This window comes from Chamaea fasciata, unplaced genomic scaffold, assembly GCF_029207755.1.
Source record: "Chamaea fasciata isolate MVZ Bird 193981 ecotype frontalis unplaced genomic scaffold, bChaFas1.0.hap1 SCAF_6, whole genome shotgun sequence".
NCBI lineage: Eukaryota > Metazoa > Chordata > Aves > Passeriformes > Sylviidae > Chamaea > Chamaea fasciata.
This window is the reverse complement of record NW_027094091.1, coordinates 2,985,409-3,005,644: the sequence shown is the minus strand read 5'-3', so window position 1 is coordinate 3,005,644 and position 20,236 is coordinate 2,985,409. Positions and strand designations below refer to the sequence as shown.

The 20,236-nt window shown below is 41.1% G+C and overlaps 1 protein-coding gene across 1 annotated transcript in view; it reads right to left on the bottom strand.

Annotated features, from left to right (window-relative positions):
• LOC136290473 (uncharacterized) overlaps positions 1-17,955 on the bottom strand; it is a 28,708-nt gene extending 10,753 nt beyond the window's left edge. Inside the window, exons 1-3 of the mRNA XM_066184897.1 lie at positions 17,901-17,955; positions 17,419-17,638; positions 10,977-11,056 (exon numbers count right to left, since the gene is read on the bottom strand). Coding sequence (XP_066040994.1) covers positions 10,977-11,056; positions 17,419-17,638; positions 17,901-17,955 — 355 coding nt within the window. The remainder of the gene's footprint in view (positions 1-10,976; positions 11,057-17,418; positions 17,639-17,900) is intronic.
• Positions 17,956-20,236: the final 2,281 nt, after the last annotated feature.

Sequence of the window (20,236 nt, the reverse complement as noted above, 5' to 3'; positions counted from 1 at the left end):
CCACCTTCACACCGTGTTTCACCACTCAAGGGTTTGGAGCCAGCTAAAGCTTGTTTCAGATCTACTCTGGTTGCTCTGAACCCTGAAAGCTTAAAAGGCCTCTACAAACAAATGTGGTTCCTCCTATTTACCTAAATACGTGGCTTAAAAATAATCCAACAAAACAACAAAAAACTCCACCTCAAACCCACAAAGAATTAAAATTAAGACAATGCAGTATTGAGCATTTCACATGCAGGTGTGCTTGCTTTAAGGACCACCCTGCATTTCTCAGTTCTTTAATTTCACCCTCAGCAGCTTTCATTTAATTTCCAACCTACCACTCTTATTTTCTTCCCAACATTTTATTGTCTCAAAAAGCCATCCAAAATATCATTCCCTATTTGTGTACGCAGTGGCCCCAACTCTAACTGCCTATTTGCAATATGCACACTGAAAATACTGAGCTTGTCCCTCTCAAGGTCACCATAGAAATACATTTAATTTGCTCAAAAAAACCTTCCTAAATTATCTTTCTGGAAAAAAAAAAAAAAAAAGAAACAAGGATAAAACTTTACATGCTGAAAAACCTATGAAAAACAAATTGTATTTTTAGCCTGTTTCATATTTGCTTGAAAATTGAGGACCTCGCTCAGCTGTCACTGCAAACAGCTTCAACTCCAGTTAAACTGAAGGCACAGCGTTTACCATGGTACACGATTTTACAGCAGCGTGATGCTGCTTAGACCAAACAAATGTGCATTTCTCAACGCTGTAGTATTTTCACTAATGGAAGGCTGCACTAAAATATTTGTTCGGTTGGATTCGCTTTGATTCCTCATTAATTTGGGAATGTGGGAGGGAGATTTGCGGGATGGCACCACTAGAGGGACTCGGTAGGTGGATGAGAAACTGCCGGGCAGGTTGTTCCCACCCCGGCGGGAGAGGAGAGAAGGGAAAACACGCCACAATCACCTGCACTCCTTCTTCTATGGGTTTAAAACAAACAAACAAAAAACCCACAACAAAACCCCCGTTTTTCAGTGCTTTGTAGCACATCAAAGAAGCGAATGAACACGGCATTAAAGGAATGGCAACACTGGAGAGAGCGTCCCTGAGCTGTGTTCTGGGAACAGTTTCCTCTTCAGTGCCTTGCAGAGCACTTCATGTCATTCCAGGGAAAAGTCTTGTCTTATTTTTCCAGGTGTTCAGGTGATGGAACGTATTACAAATTTTTGTTCTCAGCCACAATTTCAAGGATCTTTTTGCTAATTTACTGTCTTTACAACCTGACTTCTAAAATATTGTTTTGTTGGAGCCTCCCATGACTTCCCTGGGCCTTGATTCATGCTCTTAAAAGTCCTTAAATCCTTGATCTGCAAAACACTCCTACTTATGCTTCAACTTCTTGTCTGTCAGTTGTTTCAGTTAAATTAGTGAGAAAATGTGTTTTTAGTTAACAGAAAATTTGCTATACAAGGGCTTTGGATAAGACTAGAATCTCTCTTTGTTTTGAAGCTTTGTATAGTACTTAGTGTGTATTTGGCACCAAATAGTACTGAATATATAGCACTAATATATAATACCAAAATACTAATATTAGCCTGTATAGCTATTTCTTAAGTATGAGAGAAAGAAATTAGAAAGATGCCTTTTCAGAAATCAGTTCGTTGGTTTAATTTAAAGCAAAAGAGAAAGGAAGCCCTCTCTTTCCTTGAGAGGCCTTGATGAAGTTTCTCATGGAAGGGAACAGACTTGCCTCAGGCATGGCCTGTCTCTCTTCAGAGGCTGTACCTCAGTTATTCCCCTTAATCCTTGAGACAGCCAGCTGGGCACACCAAAATGCAACTGGAGAGTAAAACCAATGCAGAGTTTGTGGAAGCAGACACTGAGAAATCTTGAACTCCATAAAGCAGGAGTATTTCAGATTTTACCCAGTAAAATGTGGAACCAATTAGGGCTCTAAATGTGACAACCTCAAGCTGTTCAATTTTTTGCAGTCATGCTGAAAAGCAGTAATGACAATTACACGGCACGTATTTTCCTTTGCCTGAGGTCAGATCCCTTTTTCTTTTGAGACATGTTCCTTTAATCTACTGAAGGCCGCGTGGGCTTTGCCAGCCTCTGTGGCACTTTGCATTCTGTGATGGGGGTGGCAAAGTAGAAGCATTTGCCTGTTGGTTTCCCTACTGCACTGTCAAAACATGTAGTTGGGCTGACACACTTTGAACCTGCATGCAGGTGGAGCAGGACCTTGGTCAGAACATCCAGGGAAAGAAAACCAAAGGCCTTGGCAGTGCAGCTACAAGACTCAGGGGTACATTTCATGGTTTCCAGCACCAATCTCGTTGTCCCCAGCATGCAACCAAAAATGTGGACTGTGAGAGGACTCTTTTACATTTGTCATGAAGTCACAACAGGTTTCAGGTTTCAGGATTTAGACACTAAAAGGTGATTCTTACCATGCTATTGTTTTGGGTTTTGTAAGCAAAAAAAAAAGTTTATTCTATTCCATCTGTGGAACCCTAGTTGGGGAGATTTTTTTTAATCTGTTGTAACTCCAGAAGGAGAGTTAACTGCCTTCTCTGATAACAAGGCAGCTGTTAAAACCGGGTGGGGCATTTTTTCTTATCTCTGTTCAGCCTTCCACTACCCCCATGGGGATATCTTTTGTTAGCAGACCATTAAAGTTCACCAATGATGACACATTACATCATCCTATGGTGAGATGCTCTACCCAGGGGAGAGGAGCCAAACCATTTTCATTTAGATAAAAGGGAGGCACGAGTGTCTCCAGACAGGCAGTGTTCCCATGGGACTCCCAAAGGAAGACTGGACACGTCTCTGGACCCTTGGCTCCACAAGGACCATCTCTGCTTCCAACAGGACCTCATCTGCCACTCCAGGAGGGCTTACCTTTGGACTGCTTCCAACACCCTGACCAAGAGGATGTCAGGTTGTATTTCTGACTCTGTCAGGGTTTTTTTTCTAGGATTTCTTGTTTGTATGTTTGCTTGCTTATTCTTCTGTACTACAACATTTGTAATTTTTAATATATATCCCTAGTAAAGAACTGCTATACCTATTCCCAAAATCTTTGCCTGACGGCCTTTATTTGCAAATTTATACTAATTTGGAAAAGGCGGGGGGGACGGGGCTTACATTCCAAGGGAGATTCCAATCTTCCCTGGCACATACCTGTCTATCTAAACCAAGACAGCTATTCAGATAGGATCATGGCAACACACTCCACACCAAGACATCCTACTCACAGATTTGTCTGCATATAAACCTTCAGATGCTTCAGTTAAGTCGGAAGTGACTGTCCTGCTACCCAACATTGCAGCTAGGCTTCCCCTGCTGCATTCCCAAGGGCAGGTACCAGGTCTGGTATCAGAGGCTGGACGGGAATTTTGCCAGTGCACAAACCCAGCCTACAGCCTGGTGATCAGGCACAGATGTAATCCTCCCCCTCACATCTGAGCTCCAAATTCGTCAAGCAGAAAGTGACCAGCCCTAACTCCACCACCAGAAATGACACAGAATAACAAGGCATCTCTTCTATTTGTATTACATGCTGGTGAAAGAATACAACATTAAGCATCCAAATACCAGAGAACAGCAATAGTTCATGTATAATTTGTACCTAGAGCTTTCTGTTAGCTAGTTGTAGGCAGGTCTGAGCCTGTGAGAGCAAACAAATTGGGTTAGACCAGAGAATCATCCATTGGAGAGTAACAAGCGGCATTTATCAAGGACTGCATGTGCCTGCATAAGGGCTCAGATCACCACGTGGAAATTCTGGGTCACTCTGGTCCCCTGTGTCTCTGTACTGATTGTAGAAGAGGCCTGTACCACCCTGCTAAACCACGTGCCAGCAATAGATGCACACATCTGTCTCTGCAGATCTTCAATTTGTCCTTGAGACACAGAAATCGTATAATGGTATATTTTGCTTGCTGCTCCAACAGCAAACAAAATAACTAGGCTCAGGGTAGCACTAAGGCAATACATCCCTGTTCCAAATAGGAAAACTGGCAGAAAAAACCCCCTTTGTGTCATTGAAGGGAAGTGTTCAGCCTGGGACCTGTGGGTTGGAGGAACAATTTTAAATAAATTCATTCTCATGCTCTCTAAAAATACATAAAAGTGTTCCTGCTGTTAAATTACCATTTGCTGGTACCTGGCAGACTCCTAATTGATTAGAAAAAACTAATTTAGTGCAATGAATTATTTGCAAGTGAAGTATCTGAAATATCTGCTTTATTAATATTTTGATGTAAAAATTCATCTGTATTTTATTCAGATGTCTCAGCTTGTTAGAGTTCAGAAAAGTAACTTAAAGGAAAGATGAGAAAACCCAATCCCTAGTGCAAAAGCAGCTCAATGAGCAGTCATGCCAAGGATGAACTTGGCCCAGGGTAACTGTTCATTTTGTTGGCATTGCACCATGTTAATCTTATTCAGATAGTTCAGAGTTATTCCCATATTGGAAAAAAATAGGAAACTCATTAGAATTTGGCAGCAGCTTTTTTTTCCTGCTAAATTACCTTGACCTTTCCTGTGAAAGTTCAGAATTTGCCAGTTAGCAAAAATTCAGCCAGAATTCCACCACTGATTTCTGGGTGAATTCAGATTTAGTGTCCTCCCCTGCCTAGGCCTGACCTTCTCCTCTGGCACAGGTCACATCATGCCCTCCTTCACACCTTTCACCTTTTCATCCAGCTGAGGACACCTTATAGAAGAGAGTGGAAAATATTTTGGGGGAGGGGGAAATATCTTTTGTTGAATATCCAAAGTTTATTCTATTTATTATTATTTAATATTTACTATTCTATTATTTATTATCTATTTATTATATTATTTATTATTCTATTGGCAGCTCATATGGATGGCCACATGGAAGACTGCTTGATTTGTGAAAAAACATAATGAAAAAGAGCTCAGTGTTTGTGGCTTTTTGTAAGAATTCTCTTCAAAATATTGAAGTTTCACTAAATTCTGAGTCTACCCAGGCTTCTCCATCAACACTTCCATCTAACCAGGCACTGTCACATTTAGAGTGGTGTAAAGGATTTCCAGCACAACACATGGGATGCAAGAATCTTCAAAAGATTCTTGCAACCTTCCAAATAACTTCTCAGTTTGCAGAGGAATGGGACATTTGAGGTAAGGTTTCCTGTCAGATATCTAGCAAAATTCAAAGCTAGGCATTTTGAATACAAACCAGCAAAGAACTACAGAGACCAACTCCTCCCCTCCAAAACTAGCAAAGAAAGTATCCAAACAAACAGAAACCATTTAAAAAACGGAAGCAAACTAACAACAACAAAAAAAGAAAAAAGAAAAAAAAGAAAAAAGAAGAAAGAAGAAAGAAAGAAAAGAAAAGAAAAGAAAAGAAAAGAAAAGAAAAGAAAAGAAAAGAAAAGAAAAGAAAAGAAAAGAAAAGAAAAGAAAAGAAAAGAAAAGAAAAGAAAAGAAAAGAAAAGAAAAGAAAAGAAAAGAAAAGAAAAGAAAAGAAAAGAAAAGAAAAGAAAAGAAAAGAAAAGAAAAGAAAAAAAGGACCACCACCTACAAGACCAAATTACTGAAAGTTCATCTCAGACTTAGTTCTGCTGGATGACTGACCTGACACATGCAGTTCTGCTGCAGGATGAGTCCCAGCATGCTCTGAACTTCCCTGGGCTTTCCTGTACAAGACTGTCTCTTCACAACCATCACCACTCACTGGTTGTAGCCCAGCTTGGTCAAGATGCAGACATCCTGTAATCTGCTGTTCCTTTTTCCCTTCCTTCTAGATATCACTGGTTAGAAATCCACAGCTGCCAACAGGAGAATGAGATGCATTTCCCTCTCCTTTTCTTCCCTACTCAGGAATTCTGGTTTCACTTAAAATCTTGAGGTATCTGTAATATGAACATTCTCCACTCCTCCCCTCACGCCTTCTTCTCTCTTCCTTACTGTTACATCTGTTTTTGTCATGCTTTTTCACTAGCCAGTTCATTCAGATCTTTTCCCACTTTATGTTTTAAATAATATGTCTTGAGAAACAAGAATACCTCAAGAAAGCATCAGATCCTGGCTTGTCCCCAGTGTTTAAGAACTCAAATATAATACAGCGATAAGAGAAATGATAAAACTGGGGAAGGGGAGACTGGGCTGAGTCATACTACCCCCACACTTTGTGGTTTGTAAGATTCATACATATACTTGATATTATTTCCTATTTGTGGCCTTTAGTAGTGACTCACAAAGGATGAGAGCCATAAGCTGCCTGAAGCCCTTTCTACCAACAGTCTGAGCACCCTCCTGTCTAACCTGAGGCAAGTGTGACATCCAGCCCTGCACAGCAAGAGCTGAAAGTAGCAAACTTCAGCTACGAAAAGCAGTGGGACTTTTTCACTTGAACAGCTCCATGTAGAAGGAGTGAGAAAAGCAATGAATAGGCTGCCATCTTGGCATGACTTCTTTCCTGTCTTTTTATGGTCTCAATAGTCGTAGAGGTCATTTTTTAACCTTAATGATTCTCAGGACAGGACAGATTTTGTCATAAGTGTCTAATGAAAGCAGTTCCCAGCTGAACTGCTGGAAATAGGGCAACACTTAGAAGTTTCAGTCAGTGTGGGGTACACCCCCAGCATGGTCCTCTGCCACCACTTTTGGTCATCAGCCCCCACAGAAAACAGGCATAAACCACCATCCTTCAGACTCAGAAGGATTTTGCACTTCCGTCCTGTATGTTCTGCAACTTTCACCTAAAGGTGTGTTACGGTCCTGCCAATGACACTGTGTCGTGTTTATCCAAAGGCAGCTTCACAGGACAGTGGTTTCAGACACAGAGTTGATGTGGATAGCTCCTACTGGGGTTTTCCCTTGGGACTCTGCATCCAAACAGCAGTATCCCTTCTAGTTTGTGATCGACACACCCAGAAAAATTGCACTATCAGCCACTTTAACCGCTTATCCTGACTGAGCCAACACTCTGAAAATCCATGGCTCCAACACAGTTTCTCCATGTAACTTTCACTTCAACCAGATGCATCAGAATAGTCAGTACTTGAAAAAATACTGACATGTACCACATTTAGACAGAATAATGCATTTTAGCAGAAAACACCCAAACTGGAAGTGACCTTAGCCCTCAGATGTGATTTGCACTAACCAGTGTAGTTATCCTGACAGCCTAGAAATCATTGCATGGGCAGGATGTTATTTCTCTAAGAAAGACTGAAGCCTAGTGATGTGGTGCAAGGAGAGACCATGCAGAGCAAAATTCTGGTTTTATATCCTGGAGCGAATCTAAGATAGATAAACTAGTTTCAATGGAAAATATTCAGTCTTCCCTAATATTTCATTTCATTTATATAAGAGAAAACAGGGCTTATGGCTTTAGGCTTTTTTTAAGAGACAAAGATTTGCTTTGTGAAGATTTTTAATATAAGGAAATACCCCAAGCAAAACTATGTTTTCAGGAAGCTTAAATACTCAGTACCAAAGCAGTATTTCCAATGCTTAAAAAGGGCCCCAGTTCATCCCATCTCTCTGTGAATATAACATGAATTTTCCTAACAATGCCTAGGCATTCCCATTATGTTTTTATCCAATGAACACTTAGATTTCTTCAACTTCTTCTCCATTATTTATATATAATATTAATGTTTGGGGTTTTTTTTAAAAAAATAAACTTTTTCACTGACAATTGAACAATTTTAAGCAGTCTCTAGCTCATGATCTCTGTTTGTCCTAGGTATATAGGCAGCATAAAACCCACTAATTATAGAGACACTGGGTCTTGTTCTGTCACAGTTTAGTGCACAGGGAAACCACTTGGAGAACACCAACAAGCCAGCTGTAGTGTAGGTCTGTAGGGATGCATCTCCCCGGGAATATCAGCTGCCCAGCGGGGTCCCAGGGTAAGGTCTCAGCTACTCAGACAATCATAGATTTAATTACAAAGATCTGAATAGAAACAGATCAATAGATTAATCAGGACTGGCTTGACACAAATGACACTTTTTAGCTGTATCAAAATTTGGTATAGTCTTGTTGACTGTATAACTAAGCTATAAGTGGAGAATCAATTATAGTACCTCCACCAGGATGCTCTGGTGATGAAATCTAGCTGAACTTCTCTTTTAACTAATGATGTGCAGGCATAGAAAAAAATCAAATAATTTCATCGAGCTTAGGTGAACGCACTACTATGCTACAACATAATTTTTTTGTTGTACCTGTACATGTGGCATAAGCTAGCAGACTGTGAGGCCTGAGCAGTGAAATTTGCAGACTGTTCTTACCACTTTGTCATTTCCTCCATGTGTTTGTTTCATGCCCCCAAATTCAGCTGTAGCACTAAATGTTAAACTGCAGACTTTCAGGGAGCACCGCTCATTCTGCAAGTCACAGCACTCATCTGACTCAGGCTGCAGGTCCCTCTACCCCTGTGTTTCTTTGTGAAGTGCTGCAAAAGCTGATGTCACAGAAATAGGAGAGTGAGACTTGGAGCTGCTTAAGGCAGATGTGCAGGGAAATCAGATGGCACCAAAAAAGAGCTGCTAATACTGCAGTTCTTGAGGCAAGGTCTTCCCATCAAATCAATGCCTATGTGAAGGCAACTAAGACTGAGACGAGCAGGCAACAGTGGGAAGGATGAACATTCTACAAAAAGGAGACCCTAAATGTGCAGGAACAGGCTGTTCCCATGTCCTAAACAATGAACCAGCTGGGAGGGCGACCAGCCTGGCTGAACAGAGAGCTTTGGCTGGAATTCAGGGAAAAAAGTTTGCCACTTTTGAAAGCAGGGGTAACCTGGGAGGACACCAAAGATGCCATGAGGTTATGAGATACAACAATGTAAAGCACTGGGTCCTACCCTTGGGTCACAACAACCCCTGCAGTGCTGCAGGCTGGGGCAGAGTGGCTGGAAAGCTGCCCAGCAGAAAGGGACCTGGGGGTGCTGGTTGAGAGTGGCTGAACATGAGCCAGGTGTGCCCAAGAAGGCCAATGGCACCTGGCCTGGATCAGAAACAGTGTGGCCAGCAGGACCGGGGCATTGGTACTGGGCACTGCTGAGTCCACACCTCAAGTATTGTGTTCAGTTTTGGGCCCTTCTCCCAGGTAACTAGGATAAAAGGAAATGGCCCCAAACTGTGCCAGGAGTGGTTTAGATTGTATATTAGGAAAAAATCCTTCATGGAAAGGGTTGTCAAGAATTGGAACAAGCTGCCCAGGAAAGTGGTTGAGTCAACATCCTGGAGGAATTTACATATGTAGATGTGGCATCTGGGGATAAGGTTCAGTGGTGGACTTGGCAGTGCTGTGTTTAATGACTTGACTCAGTGATCCTAAAGATCCTTTCTAACATAAATGTTTCTGTGATTCAAGATCTACCTGGACAGGGGACTGTTAAATGGAAGACAATAATGAAAGCTTTCTATTCACAATGGAATAGGAAATAAGGAAATAAATTTGAGGTCCGCCTTTGATCTTTTTAAGAATATCTCAATATGACAAGTTGGAAAGAGTAAAAAAGCCTACCTTAGATTATGGAGCAGAAGCCATAAAAATTTTAAAACCCATCAATAATCAAATACTTTTCACACACCTGACATTTCAAAACAAAGAGAAATATGCATGTAGTCCAGGGATGTCTCTGGTCTTTGTCCATCCAGAGATTCACATCCCAACAGACTATGCTATCAGAAGACTAGGAAATTCACTCCCCCAGTAAAATGCTGAGGCGGCACTAAGTGTGACTCAGGAAACTTGTGACCAATTTCCAGTCCCTGTCAGGCGTAAGGCAATTACTTTGTATTAGGCGTGAGTTAAAGATTTTCATTGAAAGAGGAATTTCCCCCTCCAATTTCAGTGCACTCTGAGCACCTTTGCAGCCCTCCTCTGGACTCTCTCATGTCATTCCTGTGCTGGGGATCCCAGAGCTGGGTGGGGTGTCACAACAGTGAAGCAGAGGGGCAGAAATACCCTTGTCCTGCTGGCCACATTGGATACAGCCCAGGAGAGCTTTTTCGGGCTGCAAGAGCACACTGTCAGCTCGTGTTGAATTTCTTGTCCAAGAACAGCCCCAGGTCCTTCTCCTCAGGGTTTCTAATATCTCTTCCCAGCCCATGTTTGTGCTTGGGATTGCCCTGACCCTGATGCAAAACCTTCCACTGGGCCTTGCTGGTCTCCATGAGGTTCAGCCAAGCCCACCTCCAAGTCTGCCCAGGTCCCTCAGGATGGCATCCCTTCCCTGCAGAGTGACCTGCACCCCACAGCTGGGTGTCATCAGCACACACCACGGGCTCAGGAAGGGTAGGGACAGAGAGCTGAGGAAGGAGAGCATTTCTGAAAGAAAATGGAGTTCTGGAAGTCAATTAATGGAGCAGATCAAGTTTTTCATCAGACTTCAAGCCTGGCAATATTTTGAGAGGCTTTTAAAGAATTTTCCCCTTTGGTCAAACAAAAACCTGTTCTTGCAATCTGCAGAGAAATCTATATTCCTGAAAATTGGCACAAACTAAGAACAACAAGGATGTTGAAATACACAGTAATTTTCACCAGTGCTGGATTGCTGAACTTTTCCAGCTTTCCCAAAACTCTCCCTGGCCCACCATGGATGCCAAGGGCTGATTTTTGCTGACTCCTGACAACTGGCTAGGTGGAAGAGGTTGCTCCCATTTTTTTCCAATTACTATTTCAGATACATCTGAGAAATTAATGTAAAGACAGAGGAAGTAAAATTTTGATCCAAGAGAAAACAGATAATTTCCTTTAAGGAAACGTTACCACTCATCTGTCTGGGACAAATCAGTCCTTGCAGGGAAGAGCCAAACCATAAGCAGGAAAAAAAATTATTTTTACTGGAAAGAATTGGACATGTGCATTTATAAAAACACTTCTCAGAATTACCCCAAGTGAATCGAGTAATTGAAATGTCATGTATGAGCCTATAAACCAATCTCTGTTAGATATAAGGATCTAAAATGACATGTTTTTACCTGTTGTCTGCAATGGCTGATACTGCCTCCATCTGACTGTTAGATTACACGTCCCTTGGGCACAATCTGTTCTGCAATTCCTGTGCAAAGGAGAATGCTATTTAACAAATCTAAGACAGAATTAAAGTCAGTGAATAATGACTAAAAGTCAGAAAATGTTGATATGTATTGACCACTTGTACTAGTAAACCCTCCCTCCAAATTTAGTTCCAGCTGATCCATGACTCATCTTTCCATATAAAGATTTTATTACTTATTACTTGGTAGACATTTGCATTTAAGAGTGGGTAAAAAATGCAAGTCACACCTTTCATACTATAAAATGTGTATACTGTAAAACATCTTTATGTCATCACTGTGGGATTGCTGTGGATGGAGGTCCAGAGTCCCAGGGAGGGGATACACAGTACAGGGGGAGAGCAGGGCTCTGGTTCTGGTCTGGCACTTTCCCCAACTGCCTGCTCTGAAGGGTGTAAAGTAGGGAGTTTCATTAGCCATTGTTGAATAACACTTTTATTAGTCATTAATAGACAAGATACAGAAAAAAAATTACTGCATTGTTTATAAGAGGGGTACCTACAGGAAAATGGTCAAAACTGAGCACTTTTTCAAAGCTGGGAATGTCACTAAGAACACACTTCTGCAAGGCAGAAAAGGGCTACAGATGACAGCACCAAACAGACAAACTGGAGTGCCAGCCCTCAATATCAAATGGTCCCTGCATCTTCTCAGGCATCAGAACACCTCTGAAGAAAGTCAGGAACCTCAGTGAGCAGGGTCAAGCTCCTCACAATTTTCTGTGCTACATCCCATACCACCTAGACACCATTTGTGAGGGCAGTGCCACAAATCTGGATGCAGCATTAACAGCTCCACTGTCTTCTCGTCTCGTACTTCCAAAGATGCAGTGCTTAATCAAGTTCCCAGGAAAGTGTGTGGACAGCAAATGCAGGTAGATCTTGTATCTCTTTGAAGAACAACTGCTTTTAAGTGCTAAAAGATAATTCATAGCCCTCAGGAAAGGCAAAGTAAGATTTTTTTAAGGGAAGGGATTACAGCAATTTGAAACCTTTTTCTTTTTTTACTCCCACAATCTTCAGGCCGGCAAAACCATCACAGAGCTCAAAAAAAAAAAAAAAATCCTTAATACTCAGACAAGAGGGAAGGGAAGGGAAGGGAAGGGAAGGGAAGGGAAGGGAAGGGAAGGGAAGGGAAGGGAAGGGAAGGGAAGGGAAGGGAAGGGAAGGGAAGGGAAGGGAAGGGAAGGGAAGGGAAGGGAAGGGAAGGGAAGGGAAGGGAAGGGAAGGGAAGGGAAGGGAAGGGAAGGGAAGGGAAGGGAAGGGAAGGGAAGGGAAGGGAAGGGAAGGGAAGGGAAGGGAAGGGAAGGGAAGGGAAGGGAAGGGAAGGGAAGGGAAGGGCAAAAGTAAAATAAAAACAAACATAAAAACAAAAAAACCCACCCCAAAACAAAGGAAAGAAAAAAACCCACCAACAACAACAACAATAAACCCTCAAACCTAAACTAAGTAAGTGTTCTATATTTCAGACACCAGGATTTCAGGAGACTCTGCTGAGTGCTTTTCAAAGTGCTAAGTACATCTGCTTCTTAAAACTGGTTATTACTGTAAACTGTCATCATTAACCAAGGAAATTTCAACTCGCAGCTGGCCCAAAAGCTTCAGCTTTGTGCACTTAACAAGGCAGCAAGGTCTGCCCTTAATCAAAATGCAGAAGAGACAATTTACTCTGTGCTGCATCCATGTTTTTGTCAATTGCAGAAGATGCTGCTGAGTGCACAGCACTCTTACAAAGTCAGAAACGTTTTTTTTGTTCATAAATATTAATTCAAGGCACTCAACCTAAAACATCTGAAAGTCTTGGCTCTTTTCTATTATTATTCATTGCACAATGATATTTTAATTGGAAATAGATAATTACCAGAATATTAATTCTGTTTTACCGTCTTGGAATTAATATGAGTTTATCTGCACACAAAGGAACACTGCAAGTGTTTATTTGGCTGAATCTTAAACCAGAAAAAGTCTCACTATATTGTATGTAAACATTACACAAAATACATATTTTACATCTAGATGCCTACTATCATAATATCAGAGATGTTTTTATAGGGCAAGAGCTGTGAGAGTAACTCAATTTCCCCTGCCACAGCCTTTTAGAAAATCAAAGTAAGGCAGAGGCTCTAATTAATTTTAAACAAGAATAAAAAGTCTGTTGGACTTGACAACAGCATTTTTCAGAAATCTGATGAAATCTGGGTTTGACTGATAATATGTTAACAACATACTGTTTCAGTGAGATCCCTTGATTTTTGAAGGATCAAATTATGCCTGTAAGACAGCCTGGTTTTGACAAAACTAAAGGAGAAAAATCAACAGAAAGTTGAGCAGTTTTTAGCAGGGATGCCTTGTTGAGCCATTCTTCCAGGATTTGCAGTGCTAGAGAAATTAGCAATGCTTGGGGTGGTCCTCAGAGTACCCAAATGTTTGCCCAAGCAATGGGCCTAGGAGAGCTGTGCTTCAACCCTGATCCAAAATATCCCCTGGGTATGACTTTTTTTTGCCTGAGTGGAAGAGAAAAAGATTATTTTTCTATCTTTTGGGGTTTTTTCTGAATTCAGTTACCTTCCTGCTAATTTTATTTTAAAAGCATGAGACTCGTAACATAAAAACAGAGACAGCAACATCTTCATGAAGAGTGATTTTTCAAGAAGAAGGACTTTTTACACGGGCATGTAGTGATAGGACAAGGAGTAATACCCTGCAAGAAGGTAGATTGTGATTAGATAGTAGGAAGATATTCTTTACTGTGAGGTTGATGAGGCACTGGAACGAGTTGATGGAAGTGTTCAAAGCCAGGTTGGATGTGGCTCAGAGCAACCTGTTCTAGTGGAAGGTGCCCCTGTCCAAGGCAGAGGGGTTAGAACAATATGATCATTAAGGTCCCTTTAAACCCAAACCCTTCAGTGATTCTATTATGAATTATTCACCCCCAGTGCTGAACTGTTATCTGTTAAAAAGGGCCTCTTTCCTTTTGAAAGTAGGTATAAAATAATTCAATATTCAGTGGGCCAAAGATCACGGCAGCAATGGATGGTGCGTTCTCCTAATATTTTCTAGCAAGTCCCTGGTGTTTCTACACTGATTAGTGGATTACCCAGTGAAAAGGAGCAGCTTCTGCAGGGGCAATCAGGAGAAAGACACCGAATGCCTCTGTCCCAGATGATTAAGATTGTCTCCTGAGAGATAAAGAAGAATCACTCCAAGTCTTTGCAGCAGGACTAATGAAGACTGATTTCTTGAAGCTGCAGCACAATTCCCCGGCTCCATACCCACCCCTCCCTCCTCCCCTGCAGTAACCTCAGCTCCCCTCCATGTCCTCAGCTGCCTCTGCAGGAAGGCTCGGGCACACGCCTGTGCCACTGGAGCCAGAGGTGTGCTCTGGGCCAGCTGGCTGCTGTTGGCATCCCTGGTGAGCATGGAGCCAGCAGCCTCAGATCTGCACAGGGAGGGGGCATCAGGCAGACCTGAAAAGAAACTTTTGACTTTCCCACCCTCCTATCAGATTTGAGTGGAGCTAATCAATGAGTTGGAAGCGTCATTGCTAAAAGAGAGAGAGGTTTCTGAGATAGCATGTGAGTGTCTTCTCTTTATTAAAATCAAAAGAAGTGGGGGGAGAAATTGGCACATTATGTACAACCTTAATAAAATGCCTATAAAAGGCTTTTGCGAGCTAGAAGTGGGATGTGTGTCTGTATAACATTTCTGAGCAGAAGTTCAGGCATCAAACTGCTAGTGCTGCTGCTCTGTTCCTCGACCTTATTCTCCCTCTGCAATAGTCATTTCAAGTAAAGGGCTTATGGATCTTAATCCTGCCGAGTTCTGAACTTCAAATGGTGGACTACTGCTTAAATCTGAAAAACATACATTTCAACTGGTCATTCACATATGGCAAAGACACATCAAAAATCTATGCTGGCAGTGAATTAATCGCACTGAGGTATTTCTTGAGCAGAGGCAACCATTGCTTTCTTTCATAACAAGTCAAGTTTGATGCAAGTAAATACATGGACAAAATATATCTCCAGCTACTCTTTAAATTCCAAGTTCTCCTCTGTTTTTACAAGGAAATAAAATAAAACAAGAAAAAAACCAAAGCCTACCAAGCCTGAAAGCCAAGCAGCACTGTAACTTCACACGTGGAAAGAAAAGCAGCTGGCTGCATTCAAAAATTCTGACATATGGTCTCTAACTTTAAAATCAAATAATGATGATAAAACCTGTACTTTAGGCAAAGCAACTTCCATTAGTAAAGGTATAAAAGAACTGTTCCAGAGCAGCACTGTGAGAAAGTACAACCTGGGGCATCTATTTGGTTCCAAATTTGGTGCCCCTGAGATGCACTGCAAGAGGGAGGCTGTGGGAATGCCTGGAGCCCAGTTTGTAAATAGGGAGCTGCCAAAATGCCACGTGCAGTTCAGAGTGCCAGGAGAGGATCCAGGCAGCATCTGGCGGATAAAACAGTGGGATTCAAAGCTTTCCTGCCCTCCTCACCAGGCCTACGGAGTTACCCAGCAGTCCTCCTAGTCATGGGCAAACCCTGTGTAGTAATGAACATGATTTAAAGCAGCCTCATGCCACATGGATAAAAAAAAATCACATGGATTTCCTGCTGTAGAGTTCAATTCCCAGGAGCAGGTTAGATTTTTAGTCCTGAAAATCACTGATCTAGTAAGTACTCCTTTGGCCAATGGGTCATCGGTCGCAGATCCATTAATCGAAGTGTAAAAGACCCATCAACTGCATGTTAATCTCAGGAGCTCTTCAGTCAGTCCTGTGTAACACCATGAAAAAGAGGCTCCAAATCCTGCTCCAGGTAGAAGAGATGTGGAATGCAGGTGATGTGAAGCAAAGCTGCTGTTAAGCATGATCAGGGTATACGGAAAGGGGTATGAAACTACTTGTATATAACTACCAAGTAAATTAAGGAGATTTATTTATTGTTATTTTATGGATCGTCTCAACATTGAATCTTAACTTATAATAGTAGTCAAGAAATACATATTCAGAAAGTATATTGAAGTCATGACAAATCCGCAGGTATATAAGAGTGTGGAAAACTGGCCATGCTGTTGCAGTAGGATTTCTTTATCATTTCTCTAGACTGGTTCAAAAATTTCCTTTAAAATACTGAAACTCTTTTTTAAATTGATGAGCACAAACTTCCCAAACATTATAAATTCATTAAAGTATTAAATACAACTTCTTTACAGATTATCAAGCTATTCAAATTCCCATTTATGAATATTACTTAAAAATCTCATTTTCTATTTGGTTTTAGAAAAAAATAGATTTAATATTTCCAATTAAATAATTCTCATGTGAATTCTTGTGAGGAAAAAAGAGTCTCTTAATACTTATTTTCAGATAAAGGAAAAAATAAGCTATTTTATATGCAAATATAACTGATTCCATTTAATTGTTCCTGAGGGAAGAAGAAGATTTGTATGCAAACCTCTTGCCAACTGGTAGACTTCAACCTCCTAATTTATTTTCCTCTCAAATCATTAATTAATAACTGCACCTTCCTAATGGGAGAGAGTGCAGTTCCTGCAGGGCATTGTATCCAAGACCTCTGTGTCCCAAAAAAGTCAGCAGAAGCTGAGGGTGGTAGGACTCAACTGTGGAAGCTGCCTACTGCTCCAGTGCACAAACAAGCGCTCAACATATCACAAGTCCAGCAAAGAAAAAGCAAATTTCCCCCAAAAAATAGTGCTGCAGGAAGTATTTATTAGCCACCACGAGAGAATTCACTTCAAGCAGGCATGCAGTGATCAAAATGATCATTCCAATGTATCTATATGAAACATCCTTTGCTGATCCTTATGTTCCGTGCTGTTCCCATGGCAAAGGGGTAGAAGCACTTAACTCACTGGCACAGCCAGGCGCTCAGGCGAGACAAATGATCCATCATCAGGCCACTTAAATTTCATCTCTATCCTTTACCCTGTGGGAAAAGTCTCCAGGGTGTCTTGTAGGGGAAAGCATTTTAAAATGACATTGCCACAGCCACAGAAACCACGCCACCTCTTTGCACAGAGGCTGGTCTCACGCTAGCACAGCTGGGTTCCAGGCTGCAGCAGGGAGACCTTTTTCTCTGCTCTCTCATCCTGATGAACATCCCTGAATCTTTCTCAGAACAAGGTGTTCTTGGCCCTGCTTAGTTGATTTATCCACTTTACAACCAGTTCATATAAAAATTCTCATCTCCCCTTATCTAGCTAATCACTTCATGCAGTCTAAACACTTCACTAACCAGTGAAAAGGCAGATTTACAGTACACTCATATGTAAACCTTAACCACTAGTTCAGAAAAGAGACACCCAAGCAGCTGAGCATAGACAAAGCTAGGGACGCCCACTCACCATTCTGTCCTTTTTTGCCAAAGAGCTTTGCAGTTTGCTGTGTCACACTCCTCTGTGTCAGTAGATGTGTGGAAAAACAACAAATGGTTGGGCTTTTGTTCTTTTGCTCCTGAATTTGCACTGTGGCTTCTTGATCTCCATACATAGAATTGGAGAAGCAGGTTGTGCTCACCAGTCCTGTGCTTTAATGACCTGTTCCTCTTCAGGTGCAAATTCTGGTCTTTGGAGGAGGTGATTTCAATTGCCTCCAGCTGCTCTCATGCCCACTCCAGCCACATCCAGGCCCTTGCCTGTTCCCACACATCCTTCAACCACCACTCACACTATGTTGTCTGGCAAGGCTAATGGGGCTCAAGCGTGACTCACAGCCTGATGGAGTAATTCTAGCCTCAAGAAAACCCTGATATGTGTTTGGGGGTGTAGTGAATTTATCACTAGAGAAACCAAAGTACTATTCCAGGTGCCAAGTCCACCACTCCAACTGCTTGCAATCACATAAACATAGACTTCTTGGTGCCTTCTGAAGTACTGGTACATGTACCAGTGTGTACAAGATATTGCTCCACACCTTATGGAAAACTCAAGATGTTTTAAAATAAACTTTTCCCTAGAGGCAACAAGAGAACAGCTAATTAGGAGACAATTTTTCTTTTATGTTGTTACTCATAGTAGCCTGAAAGAAGAGTGCTTTATAGACATGTAAGAATTATAGTGCAAATAATTAAGTATTTTCCAAACAATAGATAACATCAATCATTTCCCAAAGCACTGTTTGAGCTTGACTAAAGGACTCAGAGTTTGTTTCTCCAGATGACTTAGAGCTCTCATTCCATGGTTGTACTTTTTCTACTCAGAAATAAAACAGCTTTATAAATTGTTTAGATGAATGGTGCCAGTCTTTTTTGTTACATGTTACACCAGAATCTGCACAGATGCCGTGCATTCAGTATTAGCTCCAAGCAGAGATGGAACATTAGCTGCACCTATAGTCAAATTGAAGAACCATGTTATATTCTGTATTGTTTAAAATTATATAAAGATATGGTTCGTGAATCAAATTTTTGTTGCTAGTACAAAGTCCTCTACACTAGATTCAAAATGATTATCTTAATTACAGCTTGAAGAGCATAACAGCCAAAACCTGCCAGCCAAAAGCAAAAAACAGTCATAGTCTATATAGTGACTTATGGATTAAAACCTTTGTCAACAAAAGCCAATATCATGTCATTAAAAGCGTCTCTGAATTAGAGATGGAAGTTACTATGCAGCTGGAAGTCATAGCAACAAACACATGCATATCTTTCTTTGGCATTATCATTGATTTCAGGAGTGAATTTTGCATGGTTTGTTAGCTTCCCTATCTATACACAGAGGTTTTGGAAATTAGCTGAAGCTCCTAAAGTTCCTATTAGTGGAACTGAGCATACAAGAAATACTGATTTAATGAAGTGATAAAATTTATGTTCAGTATTTTTCAGCAAAATAGATTAAGGAACAGAAGTGTTGCAATTCAATAGTTTAAATTGAAAGAAAGAATTGAATCCTGTATCTAAGAAAAAACTTATCTGTCACATCACCCTTCTGCTTTAAGCCTCTTTCCTGACTCCTTGGCTTTCTTCTAAAATAGTAGCTGTCAGGACGTCATCACTTGAAGAAGGTTCTCGTTAATCTGACAGTCATTATAATTTGCTGCCATTCCAGAGCAGCACAGTTTATTGTGCCGGATTATATTTTATTTTCATTCCTATATGCTCACTCATAACAACAGGTTCCTCAAAGTGGCTTTACATACTTCTAATTTTTCACAGTGTTGGCAGTCTTTTGACACGGGCTAGTTAAAACCATGAAATACAACCTAAAAATTCACATTACCCAACTACTGGCCCAAAGCAGAAAGATCTTGAAGCTGACAAGTCAACCTGATCTGAAAACTGACAACCATGTAGACCAGCTCAGGTAGTTTTGTGGCAATAATAGAAATTAATTGTCTTTATGGCTAAATATTAATTGTTTGTAAAGTGGTTTAGAAGTTAAAAACACATTCATCAACTCATTAAATCTAGGGATTTTTAACTATTCTTTCAGAACTATCTTATAATGAAACACTACAATTCCTGTAACTAAGTCTAAGCACTTTGGTACTGGTAGATTGATTTCAAATAAGTCCCTGTTAGTCTGAGCTCAATGCATCAAAAAAAAAGTATTTTGTTCTATCAATATGAAAAAGTCATGGAATTTTATAATGGATTTCACTATAAGGAATTGAAATATGATTTATACCTGACTTGCATGTGAATTCAGCTTTTAGCAGCTGCAAAAGCTCATTTCTGCCGTTTGGTTGCAACACATTCACTGTAGTACCCCAACTATTTGACTTCCCACACTTTCTAGGTCATCACTGCTGAGGCAGATGGACAAAATTTTTCCAGAGTATTAGAGCTTCTGTGGGGTATTTGGGAGCAGCAGGGTTGGAGGTGGACCCAGATCTTCAACATAGGTCTATGTGTCATCCTGGAGATGGGGCCAAACCTAGGACTAAAGACAGATGCACCTACAGCCTAGGTCAGGTCAGGGCCAAGTCTAAGCCTAAATGAGATTCTGTGCCCATGGTCAGGGGCTGGGGAGAGGACCCAGGTGAGGCTGGTCAGGGCCATTAAGGGCCATTCCTACACTTGGGGCTTTAGCAGTGAGAAACCAAAGGAGGAGGCTGCAGAGTGACTGCAGGGCTCAGGGCTTTGTGAAGAATTGTATGTGTCTGGGTAGTAAACCTAGGAAAAAAAGGTAAGTCATACCTTGTGGAAATCCCGAATGAGAAAGC